The sequence below is a fragment of the Necator americanus genome, chromosome X, assembly GCF_031761385.1.
Source record: "Necator americanus strain Aroian chromosome X, whole genome shotgun sequence".
Classification (NCBI taxonomy): domain Eukaryota; kingdom Metazoa; phylum Nematoda; class Chromadorea; order Rhabditida; family Ancylostomatidae; genus Necator; species Necator americanus.
Window position 1 is genome coordinate 19,839,869 of NC_087376.1, and position 17,322 is coordinate 19,857,190.

At 42.6% G+C, this 17,322-nt stretch overlaps 1 protein-coding gene across 2 annotated transcripts in view; it reads right to left on the reverse strand.

Annotated features, from left to right (window-relative positions):
* The window catches only part of RB195_024264 (uncharacterized protein), a gene marked incomplete at both ends in the record, with an annotated part of 45,548 nt that overhangs the window by 15,515 nt on the left and 12,711 nt on the right, over positions 1-17,322 (reverse strand). For both annotated transcript variants that reach the window (XM_064211972.1, XM_064211971.1), the window contains 10 exons: positions 5,860-5,980; positions 6,062-6,151; positions 6,222-6,333; positions 6,399-6,490; positions 6,563-6,736; positions 11,391-11,528; positions 11,662-11,739; positions 11,900-12,053; positions 15,058-15,217; positions 15,274-15,588. In XM_064211972.1, coding sequence (XP_064067852.1) covers positions 5,860-5,980; positions 6,062-6,151; positions 6,222-6,333; positions 6,399-6,490; positions 6,563-6,736; positions 11,391-11,528; positions 11,662-11,739; positions 11,900-12,053; positions 15,058-15,217; positions 15,274-15,588 — 1,434 coding nt within the window. The remainder of the gene's footprint in view (positions 1-5,859; positions 5,981-6,061; positions 6,152-6,221; positions 6,334-6,398; positions 6,491-6,562; positions 6,737-11,390; positions 11,529-11,661; positions 11,740-11,899; positions 12,054-15,057; positions 15,218-15,273; positions 15,589-17,322) is intronic.

Consider the following 17,322-nt stretch of genomic DNA (forward strand, 5'->3'; position numbering starts at 1 on the left):
CAAATCCCCTCGTCTCCACCAGATTTTCAATTTTTCATTTTCTGGATACAGACCAGAACCTCCGATTCGGTCGGTGGTTCCTCGTTAACCGCATATGTCGGCCTTTGGACGTGCTCGAGTTCAGGAGCTGACGGCCGGTTCAGCAAGGTCTTGAAGTGATCCCTAAAAAAGGGAGGGTTGCTTCATCAGCAGCCTTTCCCGTGGCAGTTTTGAGAAATGGAAAACATCTTTTCGTCTTGCAACTATACAGCTTTGATAAAGCATAAGCTTTCCGCGGGTTTTTGTTCTCCTACGCCTTTTCAAACTCCATCGATCTCGACATCCACTCGTTATCGCGGCCTAGTCGCCGTTGAGGACGCAGCTCCCTTTTCAGTTAAAATCATCAGTGCTGCAGACGACTGATAAAGAGCTGTAAGTGAATCTTGTCCCCGCAGATGCAAAGGCAAACTTCTTCCGCGGCATTTGAACCGAGACGGTTTCGTTTGCAGTGTCATGGATGCACTTGTGAAGGAATCCGCATCGCAAAGCTTCTTCCTGGTCCGTACTCCAACATGAATAGACACACGATGGCGGAAATTCGTTCTGAATTCTTCGTCTTTAGAACCTGCCATGTCGGGTTTTGGTTGATGATATAATCCTCGGTTCCTCTTGTTGAACCGTATCTTAAGGCTTAAGGATACGATAGAAGAACTGGACGGTGGTTAGAGTCAAAAGCAACATCCCAAACAGCTCTGGATTTTCGGATATCCGACTGAGGGATGTTCCTCGTTAGAACGTGCTCGAGCAGAATTTTAAGAGTCCTCATCTTCCGTTTGCGCTGGACTTCAGGCGTCGAAAGGTGGAACCCTGCCACGTGTGGGAACGGTCAATAGGTACCCGTATGATGTGCCGCCACATATCCAGGAAAGCTAATGAGCGTCGTTAATTGCACCGCGCTTCTCCTGACAGCGTCGTGATCGCTACAGTAGCCTGGTTGCTCCTCTTGTGCTACGTCTCGCTGACGCCCCTCCCACACTACCCTCCCTGCCCATTTCATCGCGTCTGCTGCTCTTACGAGCAGTTTTCTCCGCCGCGCCCGCAACTCTTACGAAGCGCTTTTAGAATCGAAGGAAAATGAAAGTGCCTGATTTTAGATGTTGTTTGAAACTCTATATAAAGTATACTTGTAAGTTAATATAAATGAAAGAAGTTTGTATATATGCCATTTGAAAATGCGAGTGAAAATGAAAATATTCTGTTTTGACTTGTTAGATGGAAATTAATCATCCATCTCTTGGAATGCAAAAGATGCTTCAAAGAATTTCCCTTGATCGGTGAAATGCCATTTTTTAACCTTTTTTTCGCTTTCCAGGAATTTATTTTTGCTATCAAGCTGAGTAAAAGTGGCATCCAACGACTAACGAGGCGCGAATAATGCCTCGCACACATACATTGTACCCAAAGGTATATCTCGAAAATACAAAGGTCGCTGTTCGCCTTTAATACACCTAACCTGTCCTATTGATTTTATGCAGAGAATAGATAGAAATGAAGCGATAAAACGCTATTGAAAGAAGTTTGAAGAACCAAATAAATTTTTATTCTATAAAACGTACAAGGAAGTACTAAAATATTTAAGTTTCGCTCCATATAAACATTATATCCATACAAAATTTTGAAAAGGTAAAATGTAGAAAGGAGTTCAAAGAACAATGCATACAAAGTAATAAGGAAATAAAGTTGTTAGGCGTAAGTTGCTGCAGTCAAAAGTTGAACATGAATTCGTTGAATGACATCGTGACAAACACGTACTTATGTATTACGAGTTTATATAGAATAATTTGGGCGTGAAATGTGTGAAATTATGAGGTATATAAAAATATATTCATTTCTTTTCCTTTATTCTTCTTATTCTTTTGCATGCAGCATCTTTTTGAGATAATTTTTGTTTGTGTGAAGTTGCTCAAGTGAGGTCAATATAGAACACGCATATCACCCTTATCAATTATCATATCTTTGACTCTTTGTTACTCTATGATATGTCACTGATAATATATCTTTTAATTGGATGAAAGGATCTAGTTTTTCTCTTTAAATTCCAATCATATGCGCTCAATTTACTATTTTCGTACACCAGAACTTGGTGCGTCAATTCGTTCTACACTTCTCTCCCTTCTAAATTCGCAGTATCCACTGCTTCGTCGCTGCGCGAACGCCGCGCGCAGCGTTGATTAGATGGTAATAAAAGGGTGGGGACTAGATGATCTCAGGCGGTCGGTGAGGATGTCCAGCTGCTGGAGTGGCAGTCGTGATCACGCGGAGGCGCGCGGCGCTGAAGGGAGGTCAGGAGCGGTTAGCCGGTTTTCTCGGGCACCTCTTGTCCCGCACCCTGCCACGTGAGCTGATGGCGTCGATAATTCCTCTTAAACGTGGAAGCGATTATAAGGCCCGTCTATTCGCATAAGTCAACCAGACGGTCACCGTTGTCCGACGTAAGCTGGGTAATACGATTTTTGTAGCACATCATTTTGTTCGAGTCCCATCTTCGATTTGCGTCGATTCCGACAATGACCACCTTCTGGCTGGTTCTTTTAGATATCAACGCATTGATTTCATTGTAGAAGTGAACTGTTGTCCTGAGCTGTTTTTGCATGTGCGTGGGCACTTACGACCTAGAGTTTACGTCCTCTGCAATCCCGAAGTCGTACGAAAGCGCATCTAGACGACGTTGAGCTAAATTTCTTCACCTGATTGTTGTAATCGTTCCTCACATCTATCGCGCAGCCACTCTCATCTCATCAGCATCGCAGCAGTAAATGGTGTAATTTTCAATGCTGATGATGGGCCGATCTCTCATGCAGGTTTCCTGCAGTGCAGCAAGCGGCACAGAGAGATGTCGCAGAAGGTTAGACAAAGCGGTTTGTTGGAGTTGAAGGAAATAGTGTGACAGTGATTTTATTATGTTTTCTCTGTTGTTCTCACTCGCAGCACTTTGAATTATTATCCGTTACAGTTGTATTTATTATTTGCTATATTATACTAGGTTGATTTATTTATTAAGCGTCTAATTTGTTTCTTTAATTTTGCCTATTGCAACTAATTTTTCACTGCTATATGAGCGGCTGTACTAGAAAAAACGAAATGAGTGGAAGTACGAGAGGAGGATTTTCTGGAGGGTCTCCTTGGGGGTGGGGATATCGTTTTCAGGGAGGTTTTTTTCCACCTACACGCTTTACCCTGGCTACAGACCTATGCAACCTGTGAGTGAAAGAGCAGAAACCCGAAACTAATCTGGTATGGAGAAGGTACCCTTTCGTGTACCATCTATTTTCGATGAGGTGAGCGCTGCCATCCTTTGGTGTCTGAGGAAAGTTAATCTTGAAGAGTTTGTTGCTATCGTTAGCTCCCCATACTAATCTTAAGCTAAGGCTCATGCGCAATCGCTTATATGATCGTATTTGCACTACACCGGAGAGCAAAATATGCCTAGATAACAACGACGGTGATTGCACGAGTTCATATCTTGTTTATCTGATTTTCTGTGTGCAGTGTGATGACGAATACATAGGAGAAACAGCTAGACCACTATGTATTTGAGCCAAAGAATCCCTGAATAAATCAGGAATAAATAAGGAATAAAAAACCATGTAACTCCACTGCATTAGGTGGTCATATTGTGCGGCGTCATAACGAGGAAGATTTTGAAATTAAGATCACGGTATTGGCGCGTTAACCTAGTATTGCGGCGCGCAAGGCTCTGGAGGCTTTTTCGATCCACTCCAAGAGCCCAAAGATGAATCGCAAGGAGGAATGCCTCTCCATTACGCGGGAACTCGCGCCTTATTTAAGGCTGATATTTGATTGCGCTAGTCACCCCACAACAGGTATCTAACAGTGGCAGGATAGTCATCTGATCTTAAAGTACGGTGTTCTCTTCTTCTTCTAGTTTAGTAGTTAAGTTACTTTGATTTCATCGTTTGAGGCTCTGAAGAATTTGATATTGCCTAGAAGTTAGCCACGGACAACAACAACCTCGTGTCCGGATCGATTAAAAAAAAACAAAATACAGAAACCGAGCTATTCCTCTGCAGCCGAAAATCGAAATGACAGGTTTGGAAGCCGAAGAATCCAGATCGAACCTCCGCTAACGTGCATTTACTCATGTTGGAATACGAACCAGGAAGAAGCTTTGCGATGCCGATTCCTCTACAAACCGCATCCAGGACGCTGCAAGGGAAACGCTCCCGTTTCTAATTCCACGAGAGAAGTTTGTCTTTGAATCTGCTTCATTACATTATTAAACATGCATTACGGCAACTGCTACATATACTGTACTGTTGTCTATATGACACTTGCGACTTTGGTGAAAGTGTGCATTTGCCTCCCTCAACAGACGCTACGAGCTCCCAGGAGCTCTTCTCGGCTTCTTATTTGTTGTTCCCACTTTTTGCATATGAAAGTACATGAGTAGTATTACATACTCTTAGCAGAGTCCTTTTCCACCAGTTTTGTAGTTTTTCCTGCTGCTGTGTTGGCTTCAAAACTTTGATCTGTAAGTGCTGAAGTTCTCTATTTCTTCATATAACTCTGTACGAGTAGCAGTTTTTATAGATAACAAACAGTAGAAGTTGCAATGGTGTTGTTATACAAGTCCCTGTTGTTTAGATGTGAAGAGGACAATCTCATGTATAAAAATGCTGTTCCACGCGCTACCAAGCGTTCTTACGAGGGGGAGATACAGTTGTTGGTAACCCACAGCTGATTAGGTGCAACCGAATCTGTCTCTGCAGAATAGGCTGTCAATAGCCTAGACCAGGCATAACTTGAACGCTTGTGAGGTCACAAAGCCCGCCCTTCCAAATGAAGTCCTGTTTCTAATGTAATGAAAGAGACGCTTCTGAGAATGTTTTGAAGAAAAAAAGCTTGTACCGTTGCAAATGATGAAATGTGGAATTCGTGAAAAAAAGATGCATTGGAATATTTTTGTTACAGTATTAGAAATAGCGGGCGGGTGTGGCGCAGTCGGTTAGAGGTCCGTTGTAGCCACACGGTCGAGGGTTCGAATCCGCCCTAGTGCTCACCAAGCCTTTCATCCCTCCGGGGTCGTGGTACCAGATTTGTCTGGGAGGATAAAACACTGACTTGATCATCGGCTGGCCCCCGCAAGTCATTGTATAGGCCAATACGCGTTCCAAAACCTCAACGATTACGAATTCCAGTAAAACGCGTTGGCGCATCCCGAGTGGATTGATACGCCAGTGACTTTATCTTTATTTTTATTAGAAATAAAATTGAAGATTGACTATTTACGTAAGGGAAATTGTGATGTTATCCATTCATCTCACGAAAGTGTCAGTCACCATCAACACCAAAAGCTTCGCTTCTGCATTTCGTGAAAGTTTCACTTAAGGATTCCAAATGTTGTTAGCGAAAGTGAATGCAAGCCAAAGGGAAATTTCAGCCCATAAGCAACCATAAAACAAAAAAAAAACGAAAAAAAAGACAACAAAAAATATCCCGGTACTCCAGGCATCAAATATAGTGCTGTACTTCAAAATCTAGCAAAGTTCAATTCTGCTGTTCTACATGTAAATTTGAAGAGTGATTTTAATACATCTCTAATGCAAAATCTAAGATTCTTCGCTAATACTGTACAAGCAAGCTGTATCAATGCGATGGGTGGGGCATAAGATAGGAGCAGCGCCATGAAGTGCTAAGACTATTTACAGCTGCGCAGCGGAATGAAGTGCTGACGCTATTACGCTCGCTAGCGACGCAGTTACTGGTCATTATTGCCACTTTCTTTAAAGATAAGTTAATGCAAACGTTATTCTTTATTTTATTCTTATGCTTCTATTCTTATGCAAGATGAGAGCAAACCTGTGAAGAGCTCATCCTCATCTTCACCATCGAATGGTGGTTGTCCAGCAAGCATTTCGTATAAGAGCACTCCAAATGCCCACCAATCAACAGACTTTCCATATGGTTGGTAAAGAATGATCTTTTGAAATGAAGTAGTGTTGTTTAGATTTATAATGGTAGGTAAACATACTTATGCGTATCAAAAGACTTTTCATATCACCTCTGGGGCAATGTAGTCGGGTGTACCACAAAAGGTTTTCGTAGTAGCATCGCCTGCTATACCCTCTTTACACATTCCGAAATCCGTAATCTAAACAGTGAACAGCTTACTCTTGTATTTCTACGTGCTTTTGAATTCAGTGCATAAAGGCAAAGCAAACCTTGATGTGCCCATCTTTTCCTAACATAACGTTATCCAGTTTGAGATCTCGGTAAATTACTCCTTTAGAGTGCAAAAAGAACAGACCAATAGCTATTTCAGCCGCGTAAAAACTGAAATAAAACAAATCTGAACATGGGAACACCTTTACGAAGGCACGTGGTTAGCCAAAACCTACACAGCTACAGGTTCTTTGAATTTCCCTATTTGCTGTATCCGATACATTAAATCTCCACCATTTACAAACTCCATAACGAAGTATAAACGGTCCTAAAGAGCTGTGAAGAGATACGAGTAAGATGAAAGCCAAATGATTGTGTGGAAGATGTCAAAACAACACACCATTGTTTGGAAACAGCTATGGAGTGACACAAGGAATAGGGGTTTTTCAGGTAGAGCTAGAACACGTTTTTCCGTCATTGCGCATTCGATATCGTCGTCTTGAATAATCACGTCCTTTTTCAATACTTTTATGGCGAAGAGCTCCTTCGTTTGCGTGTGTTCGCCTAATAGTACCTTAAATACTATGGTAAAGACTGCCCACACAAAAGCAATAAAAGTAAGTGTTCAGAATAATATGTGCACAGCGTGATTATTGCTGAAGGTTTTAAAGCAAAACAGCAATAAGCAAGCAATCATTCAGTTCTGCAAAACCACGTATTTGTTACAAACAGCTGTTACACAATTGACGCAAGATTTTTTTCGAGGAGGTGGATTTCTGCGGTCGAATGAAATCCCTACTTCTAGGATGTTTCAATCTAAGTAGGATTAGAGAAAGAAAAGAAGAGTTCTTTTCAATGTACAAGACTTTCTTGAAAGAAACCTTTGTCTTGCAGTTTAACAAATTCTGCAGAGAGATTGACATGAGTCATATAAGACAAAACTTCTTCCTTTCATTTGCGGCGTCTTTAGTAGGATAGTATACTAGCGATAAGGCACGTCTCCTAAGTATGTCTTCAAGTGGGGATGATGGCAGAAGCATCTGCAGATCTGTAAAGAATAGCGCTTATCGCAACGAGTCTAGAATGGGTTGTGACTCTATACGTGTTAAGGATAGTCATCAAAGATTTCCCGTGTGTCACGGGGGGGGGGAATATAATGGGCAGAATATAATCGGCTCCAAACGACCAAAATGTTGGTGCAGACGAGTTGGTGGATGTGCTCGAAGCGGCGCTGTGGAGGTGACTGATGTTAGCGAAGGGATCCTCACTAACATTAGTCACCGCTATAGTTCGGCTGAAGCTAGATCCACCGCACCGCTTCGACCGCAGTCGCTAACGCTAAGAAGAGATGATTCTTTCGTAGCATATGACATATGGATTGCAGCACTGATGACATATTCACTTGTATCAGCAGTGCTCTCGTTGTTCGTCGATTTGCTCGAGCAGGCCGCAGTAATACAGTGCGGTGCAAAATCTTAGGTCCACCGTTGATCTTCCTAATAGCAGCCTATAAACGAGCCAGGCCAGGCAATACCACCACCGTGTTTCTCACCTGCGAAAACCTCTATACGAGCACCCTTGGCAGGATATCTGATCAGCGCAGGATGCCACGAACTTTTATTAGAAAAATAGGTCGGTGCGAAATCTTAGGTTCACCTCATAAAAACCAAGATTTATTACAAAAATAGGGTCTAAAAAACAAGATCGGTACTTTTCATATCGTTTCTGTAGTAAATAACATCAAACATCCTATTCGGCATACTACTAATAAGGCAATACTATACTATCAATAAAGGCTTGCTCTACATTAGCCATGCATCAAGTATGGCGGCTTTCAGCTCAGAAACCCATGTGTAAGGGGATCTGTTTTCACACCTTGTGTACAAGAAAGACCCACACGTTCTCCATCGGGTTAAGCCCTGGGGAACAACTTGACCAATCCAAAACTTTTATTCGTTTCGTATTAAGCCATTCTGTAGTTGACTTTGACATGTGCGCGGACACATTATCCTGTTGAAAAACTAGGTTAAGCCTAAGAAATATTGTGAAATATGGCTGCAAATGATTTGACTGGATGATCTGAATGACTTTCTGATAGTCTTCGCTGTTCATCTTACAAAAGACGAACTCCAACCCAATAGGCCAAGCCAATAGGACAGGCCCTATACACACGTTCCTCTTCCCTCAGATCTCTCCCTTAGTGTCTGTAGCCGTCGGGCTCATCGAGGTTCCACTTTTTTCGTCGGAAAACACCAGCTGAAAGGCTGGTGAGTACTTGCCAGGTTAGTTGCAAGGATATCTCACCTTTTTCCAATTCGTGGTGATATGTGCGTGAGCAAACTTAATCGTGACCTCGTTTTCCGGACACGAACTTGTTGCGTTGGAGTTCGTCTGGCGTAAAATGAACAGCGAAGACTATCAGAAAGTGCTTGAAGATCATTTACAGCCGCACTTCACAAAATTTCGTAGGCGTAACCTAGTTTTTCGACAAAATAATGCGTCCGCACACGTGAAAAAAGTCGACTACAGATTGGCTTAATGCGAAAGAAATAAAACTTTTGGATTGGTCAAGTTGTTCCCGAGAGCTTAACCCTACGGAGAACTTGTGGATCTTTCTTGTACACACGGTGTGAAAACAGAACCCCTTACTCATAGCTTTCTGAGCTGAAAGCCGCCATACTTGATGCATGGCTAATGTAGAGCAAACTTTTATTGATGTTCTTATTAGTAGTATGCCGAATAGGATTTTTGATGTTATTTACTACAGAGACGATATAAAAAAGTTTTGGTCTTGTTTTTTAGACCCTAGTTTTGTAATAAATCTCGGTTTTCATGAGGTGGACCTAGGATTTTGCACCGGCCTATTTTTCAATAAAAGCTCGTGGCATTCTGCGCTGATTAGGTATCCTGCCAAGGATACTTGAATAGAGGTTTCCTCAGTTGAGAAATACGGTGGTGGTTCTCCCTGGCCTCAGTAATCCGTTTCTAGGCTGCTATTAGGAAGATCAGCGGTGGACCTAAGATTTTGCACCTCACTGTACTTCCATTTAATCATGTCCAAGGAGTGCCCAGCAGCTCCTCTTCTCGAATCACATTTTTTTCTGGAAGGGTTTCGTGAAAAGTTCTGACCATCGGGTCGGCATCTTCCTGCTGTCCGTTTAATACCCAGTTCGAATGGCATCGAGTTGCTCACAACTCTGATCCAATATTGTCATTAAAACGCATCACGCGTCTGGCCCACCCATTTTCACTTCCTTTGGCGTATGCGCCAGCGTCTCTCCGGTCAATGACGTAGGGCTGAACTCTTTCACTCTCTTTTTCTTGTGTAGAGCAGGATACTCCTACCAATACTCTTTCGAAGATTTAATAACGCTGACAACATTTGGTTCCTGCTTACGAACTGACTGCGTTTTCGAAGTGCAGCGTATTGTCAGTTATATTACATCCCATCGCAACCCCAGTATCACGTTATCGAGATCGGCACTGGATATTTTGGATGTGTCACGCTGTCAAACCTGTTGTAGAATGGGAAAATTTTAGTCGTGAAGTTGCTATATGACTCAAAAACCTTAGCATCTTTATATATGGAGAAGAGACGCCTTGGTTGCTTCCATGAGCGCTTTCGTCCCAACCGAATTGAAGGCTTCCTTCAAGTCGATAAAAGTGAGACACGGGGGCATCTTGTACTCTCGCGATGCTTCAATGAGCTTCGAAACAGTTTCCAATCCTGCTGTACCCTTTTCAAAACTCTGTTTGCTTGCATGGCTGTCCTTCATCTAACGTTCTTTCAATTCTGTTCAGTAATTTTTTTTAATTTTAATTTTTTTTCTAAATTTTCCATCGCGCTGGAACCTTGCGTTCAGACAAATAATGAGTGAAGAGCCTCGACAATCTGTTGATGAGGACTAGCGGTAGGTGCTTCAGGTGTTCAGGCTTGATTCAGTCGGGACCGGGTGAACTACGATCCTTCACTGACATGACGCCATGTCGGACTTCAAATAGGACAAAGACCTTGTAGAAGGTATAGTCTACACTGTAGAACTTCTCTAGATTCATAAAGAAATCCTCGACTTCTTTCTCGTAGCTTGATGTTGGAGCGTAAGCGACGAAGATGATCAAAGCTGACATTGAACCAAGTCTTCCCAAAGAACAGTCCTTCTCCAGTTCCATGAATGGCGTTCAGTTGATGGCGTCGTCTTGTTTCGATCAGTCCGATGACATCGTACGTTGTCTTCCGGGCATGCAACATCTGATCTCGAATGACTGCATCCGATGCATGCCTACGTGCGTTGTAAGTGAAGATCGTCGTCATAGTCCTCTTCCGCTCAGGCCTAGATGCCTCCCGCAACCCCGTCATTCCTGGTGCTATCGCACCTCGCTTTCCTCCAGAATCAGAAGAGAACTTCTTATTACTGAGTTTTGCGTAAAGTTTTAAAAACCATGGGCAGGTTGTTGGCCTCTAATCTCATGAGTTTTTGGGAGAAAATTGCGTTCTTCCGGGTAGGGCTTATTTGATGGAGGTGACTTCAAGTCGCCTATCTTGCACCTCCCACTCACTTGATTGCAGGCTTTCGGCCGGACCGACGTGCGAGATGCAATAGTATTATGAGCTGATCCGAGCACAACAGAAACAGGGAGTCCGTCTCTTCAATCCACCTGCATCCCAAAGTGGGCACAAGGTCGCTTTCGATTTCGGTCGATAAGCTCCATATCCGCCACCTGGAACCGCGCAAGACTGATCAGTTGTGAGGGGGATCGTTGAGATGACGTATTATAGTGCATGAATCACGATGTTTTTATAGATCCAGAATTATTCTACTAAAGAGAACACGCGGCAGTAGTTTGTGAATAGCGCATGTTAGTGTCGAGATTTGCTTTCAAGGCTTGCAAGGAAACTTTTGCCAGAGAGCGTTCATCAATAGTAGCTTCTCGCGACATCTCAATGATTTTCCAAGGATTTAAGAAAAGCACGGTTACAATGCTAACTGACTGGATTAGAGTAAGAAATGTAGGCACTTGTGAAAAACTTTCGCTACCAGAAATGATTTTTCGTTCACTTCTGCGATAAGTTGGGGAGAAAGCGCACCGTTTGATGTCAAAAAAAAATAACGAACTTAAATAGGAGAAAATAAATTTCGCGTTTATCCATTTCGTGGTACACAAACTATTTCAAGCCAACTAGCGTCGAAATAAAAAAGAAAAAAAAATTACTTCAATTTAGAAAGTACCTTTCCAAATGATCCTTTTCCTAGTACAGCTACAAATGTGAAGTCAGATTCTCTAATTAATTGACCTTCGGCTCCTGCTATCCTTTGTCTCATGGGTTCCATGTTCGACCTTCCAACTGATTCTTGTTTCACAGTTATCTGGAGTCGCTTAATTTTTTAGACTCAAACCACGATTTTAGAGCTATTTTCTAGGTGAGGTGATGTAATAATGTTTTGTTTATGGACACAATAAACCAGTCAAGACCTTTGCGCAATGTTTCTATGCACCTACCTCCATTTCTCGACGTGCTTTTTCTAGTTCCTCTTCGTACTCAGGTGGAATCATTATACTGTAGTACTCGCCCTCCTCCTTAACTAATATTACGTCGAAAAAAGGCTTCAATTTTACGATGGGTAAATCCAACAGCCTTATGATTTTGTTATAACTAGTGTTTCTGTTGTTTGAATAGTCAATGTCGGTGTCTAGCAACTGCACCACTTTATCTACTCATCACGTCCTAGTAACTAACCGCGCTCAGAAGTTTGAACCAGCCAGCGGTTGGTCCATTGAGAAGTTCGGAGATACCAAACGATAAACTTCCCATGAAGTCATTTCGTGAAGTCCTGTCCCAGTCCCAAACTTCAACAGATAACCGCCTGTCTTTGTCCTTGGACTGAAGCTTACTGAAATTCTGCTTTTTCAAGACAAAATGGAGAGCGCGAGGCAAATCAGGAATCATAGTTACTAAATACTGATGCAATAATCAGGTGTTTCTATGAAGCAATAGTTATCTTAGGTTTCTTCGCTCGGTTGAAAGAGAATTGATTATGAATACTTATACACTTCTCAAACTTTATACCTGGAAATTATTGTTACATCATGTCTTTAAATAAAACAAATTGTCTAGTTCATTGAGTGCAAAGCCTGAGTAAATCCCACTGTGTTCTTTCCGGTAGTGGATAAATGTTGTGGTGTCAGATATAAATGCGAAGCCTGAATCAACCTCTAAAACATTAGTTACAGAACAGTTTAAGAGGTTTACCATGAACTAACTCGTTACACTTGCATCATTGGTCAAACTAATGTGCGAAAGATGGGCCAATGATAAGGATACGAAACGATATAACTCTTCAAATCTATACGCGTAATATGTCAGGTATTCATTTTCTTCACACACGTATACCGTCTACAATTTCTTAATTTCTTAATCATATCAATGGTGATCATTCGTTGATGCATTCACCGTGAGTGTCTGTCACAGAGTTCTATCTTTCCGGGAGGCTTACAATTTTCTGGGTCTAGAAGCTGTGGGCTGAGACTCAGAGAACAACTCAACAGCAGATTTGAGGATGGTGGAACAATCGGACAGTTCTTGCTTCAGAGAAGGGCCCGGAACAAGCGGTAGTCTGATAGAGCGAGGTCCTGACGATAGGGTGAATGTGAGACCGTTTCCCAACCCATTGGTTGATGTGGTGGCAAGTGGTCGAAGCGACATGAGGTGCGACCGCTCGGATGTCGCGAAGTCTGGTGGATAGGGTAGATGAGGAACCACTTATCAACCCAGGGATTCGAGATCGAGCTCCACTAGATGCCTACAATTTTGCATGTGCCACCCATAGTATTAATTATCTCAACCAGAAAAAAAGCGTTTAAGAAAGAAGCTGCGCCGTAAGGTGAAACCTGATCATAGGAACAAATTGACACCAGAAGCCAAACAATTCGAAAAGTCATTGGAAGACAAAAATTTGAGGAAAGCATATGTTTTCTAAGATAGCGTATTATCAAGAAGAACAAGTGTTCACCAGTCCCCAACACCGCTAATGGACCAATAGGTGGAATAACCCTACCGCCTGGCAGGAGTACTTCAACACTTTGCTAAATCGGCAACTGATACAATCTTCTAAACTTTAGCAGCGGGTGACGTACGTCGTCAGCGAAGAAATTCCGGCCAAGTCAGGTGTTTAGGTCTGTATCTAAAATATGAAGAAAAGTATGATGGAAAGGGCAGAAACACTAAAATCTTGTCCTCCGTTAAAAAATCATGACAAAAAGTGTCCGTTCAAGACCAACGAAAGAATACGTGACTCATGAAGGAGCTACCACAGTTCCTTTCTACAAGAGATTATCGGTCACAGGTTCAAGGAAGTATTGAGAAAATTATTGTTGCCTGTTAGGCACCAGATTTTGCAAGCGGACTATCTTAAACCGCGTCATCAAACATTGCGGGAAAACAATGCACAGCGACCAAGCCGGCTTTCACCCAGACTGACCTACAGTTGACTAGAAGTGAGGGAATCAAAACGTACAGTACCTTTTGCAATTAGCCTTCTCCAAATTCAAAACTCCTCCGACTCTTTTTATCCGTGCTCTCAATGCGCTTCGCTTTGATGCAATACCAGGAAAGCTCACCTAGCGGACAGTACGAGTGGAACAACAACTTCTTTAGACCGAACACCGACCAGACATGCTCAGTCTTTTGAAGTGGTAGCTGGAGTAGAACAAGGGACAGAGCCAGGATCCCTCCTGTTCAACTTCGCCATCATAACATCACGCAAATAGCAATCGAGCAGTACCCTCGCGATACTATCTTAGCATCATCACGACGCACCCTGATCGACCTAGAATATGTCGACGATATTGCTATATTTGCGAAGAGCAGTATGATGTTAAAACTTCTTCAGGGATAAAAAAAATGGACATTGAAAAACGTTGATCGAATCCCTTTGGGATGCAACTACGCGTTCGAATTCAATTCAAGACCGTTTGAGTTTTATAAGCGCCTATCCAAGTGGAAATATCCAAAGTATCGAGTCAGTGCTTTCATCCTCTCACACACGTGTGGTAGCAACTGTTGCCATCGGAAGGATGATGGACTTGGTTGCACCTATGTTTAGAAACACTGGCCATATTGTCGCGGTTGAACCTCTTTCCGATTGCCTTACATGTTAACAATATGTTAACAATATGCTTTCAACATTGTATCGAAGTATGGATTAACGTTCCGCACTGATAGATATGGCAGGTGTCCGTGTAAATCTTCACAAAGGTCAGCGGTATTCAAGGTTGACGGACAACTGATCGAGCTCGTGGTTGAGTTTGATTAGCATGGTTACATGTTGAGAAATAACAGGATTGATATACAGAAAAGACGTGCATACATCAGTTTAACTATTGTAGTCTATTCCATCGCCAATCAAGTCAAAATGCGAGTTTGCCTATCCGCTATTCCTATTTATCTACTACTTACTACTACTACATTTCATTTATCCTTTTATTCCTTTTATCGTTCTAACGACAAACTGCCCCAAAGATAACCATAATTTGGATGGAGGTGGTGACCGTCAGAGGTAGTGCTCCGAATCGCAACGAGTGTGGAGTAATTCATCACGCAGCGGTTTCGATAGGCGTTTACATAGGATATTTGCATGATTTTGCTAATAGTCTCTGATTCCGCTGTTTTGGATAACATGCGTCTCAGCGTACCTCTGAGAAGATGGGAATAAAAAAGAGTGAACAAATAAAATGGCACTTCGCATAAAAAACTGCATTTGATCACTTTTTTCGACGAAAATCTTTCATCAAGTATGTTTTTAAGAGAAAGTGTAACATCTGCACAGATTAAACCATTAATGAAATAAGCAATCATTTAGAAGTACAAATCCCAGCTAGAAGAAGTGAATTTCTTACTAGGTGAATTTTTCGTTCCATTCTGGGTTTAACGTAGCTCGTAACGTCCTTGTCTTCTGTTTTGATTTGCATCCAGAATCTTCAGGTATCAATTTCAGCTTAACATACGGATCTGAGAGTCCGTTAGGATCCATTGGAATTAGATTCCGAGCCTCTTTCACTACAATGATAGTTTATATGGATTTCCATGTTTCATTCGTGTGCATGTGTACACACCACCACCACCACCACCACCACCACCACCACCACCACCACCACCACCACCACCACCACCACCACCACCACCACCACCACCACCACCACCACCACCACCACCACCACCACCACCACCACCACCACCACCACCACCACCACCACCACCACCACCACCACCACCACCACCACCACCACCACCACCACCACCACCACCACCACCACCACCACCACCACCACCACCACCACCACCACCACCACCACCACCACCACCACCACCACCACCTCCACCACCACCACCACCACCACCACCACCACACACACCACACACACACCACACTCACATCGTACTCACATCGCACATACTACATACTACACACCATCCATACACCCACCACACACGCCACGTACATACACACCACACACACGGACTAAGCGCGTTATTATATAGCATGATTTATCAAACATCAAAATGTTTGTCATCTGAATATTCGCTTTTTTCGCTCCTTTGGCTTTCGCGGGATGATGAAATGGTGGCATGCCATTGTCAATGACTGTTGTTGGCACTGTGGTGGCATTGACAATGGTTGGTCGCTTTTTGAACCGCCGCTTTAGAGGCAGCTGGACCTCCTAACGGAGCAGAGCAGAGAGCAGGGAAAATTTTAGAGTCAAGCATTGTAGCACGAGGACAATTATAGTGTTGAGTGTGTTCTATTGGGTCAGAGAAAGCATATGATTAGGTTCTTTGCTTGTGCTGTTTTGAACACTTGATCTTGGACTCGCAGACTTCTCAGTGGTGGTTCTCTCGGTTTTTTTCCAGCAGAATACGCAACCGAATTTTGAAAAATACGTAGAATATTATCCTGTGTTGAAACATAGAGCCGAATCATATACAACACTACTAAAATTCGGCCCTACATATTTGCACCTCTTGTTCTATCTCATGTATTTATGCGTAGTCTGAACCGCTCTGCTACCTTCCTCGGTTGGTAGCCCACAAGTGAGCAACTCGAGAAGATTATTCGATCAGCCACGAAAATTCGATTGCTCGCTAACTGTTTAGTTGGCGAGCAATCGAATTTTCGTGGCTGATCGTCAGCTGATCGAGAAATCGGTTGACGATTGATCATCGATTTGCGCCAGCAGAGAAATCGAGTTGTGGTTGCGAGCAATATTTTGAAAGAGTATGTGGAACATTTTGCTATGTTGTTGTGGATAGTTGTGTCACTGGTTTCGTCACATAGACTTGTGATTAAAGTTGATGCTTGGAAAGTAAGATATCAACCTGTCATTTCGCAAAGCCAGTGTTGGAGATATTTTTGACAACACAGGAATCAGAGTTAGTGCGAAAGATATTCACGGGCTTGTATAGTGACAATCTTCCAAACCACTTTCATACCCTTTTACAACTTCATGATCTCCTGTTTTTCAATGACGAGTTAGAAATCTCATCCTTTTTAGGTAGGGTTGATGCCGATCTTAGTGGTTTTCTAATGTTTTCTTAGGAGTACTTCGGATTTTCAGAGGAAAATTAAAAGTACTTTAGCAGATTTAAAGGCATCACTCCACGAATCTGGGGTAGTACGGGTTTCAGGGGTCGTAGATTGCGCAGAAGAGGGTGATTTCGTCCATCTCTTCCTAATCGCCGCAAAAAATGGCACAAATTGTATTGGAGCGCGCCAGCCTCGTGCATGCGCAGCATCTTCCGGGCCGTCTTTCAGGGCGATTAGGAAGAGATAAACGGAATCACCCTTTTCCCCACAATCTACGACCCCGTAGAAGCATAACCCACCTGAAACCCGCACCACCTCAAATTCGTGGGGTGATGCCTTTGATCGTACCGTTGCTCTGTATAATTTCCGTGATTCAGTCAGCATTCTTCAGGTTTTATTTCCTTTTCAATCACCACTATTTCTCCTATCTCCGTGATTAATCTCGATATGTTTCTTGGTGTTTTGAAATCAATTCTTTGTGTTTTCTCGAGCGTTGATAAGTGCCTGGGTTTTGTGAAATTAACGTTTTGTTTTTTCTCGTCGATATTCAACGTTTTATTCATTACAGAATTTATTCACT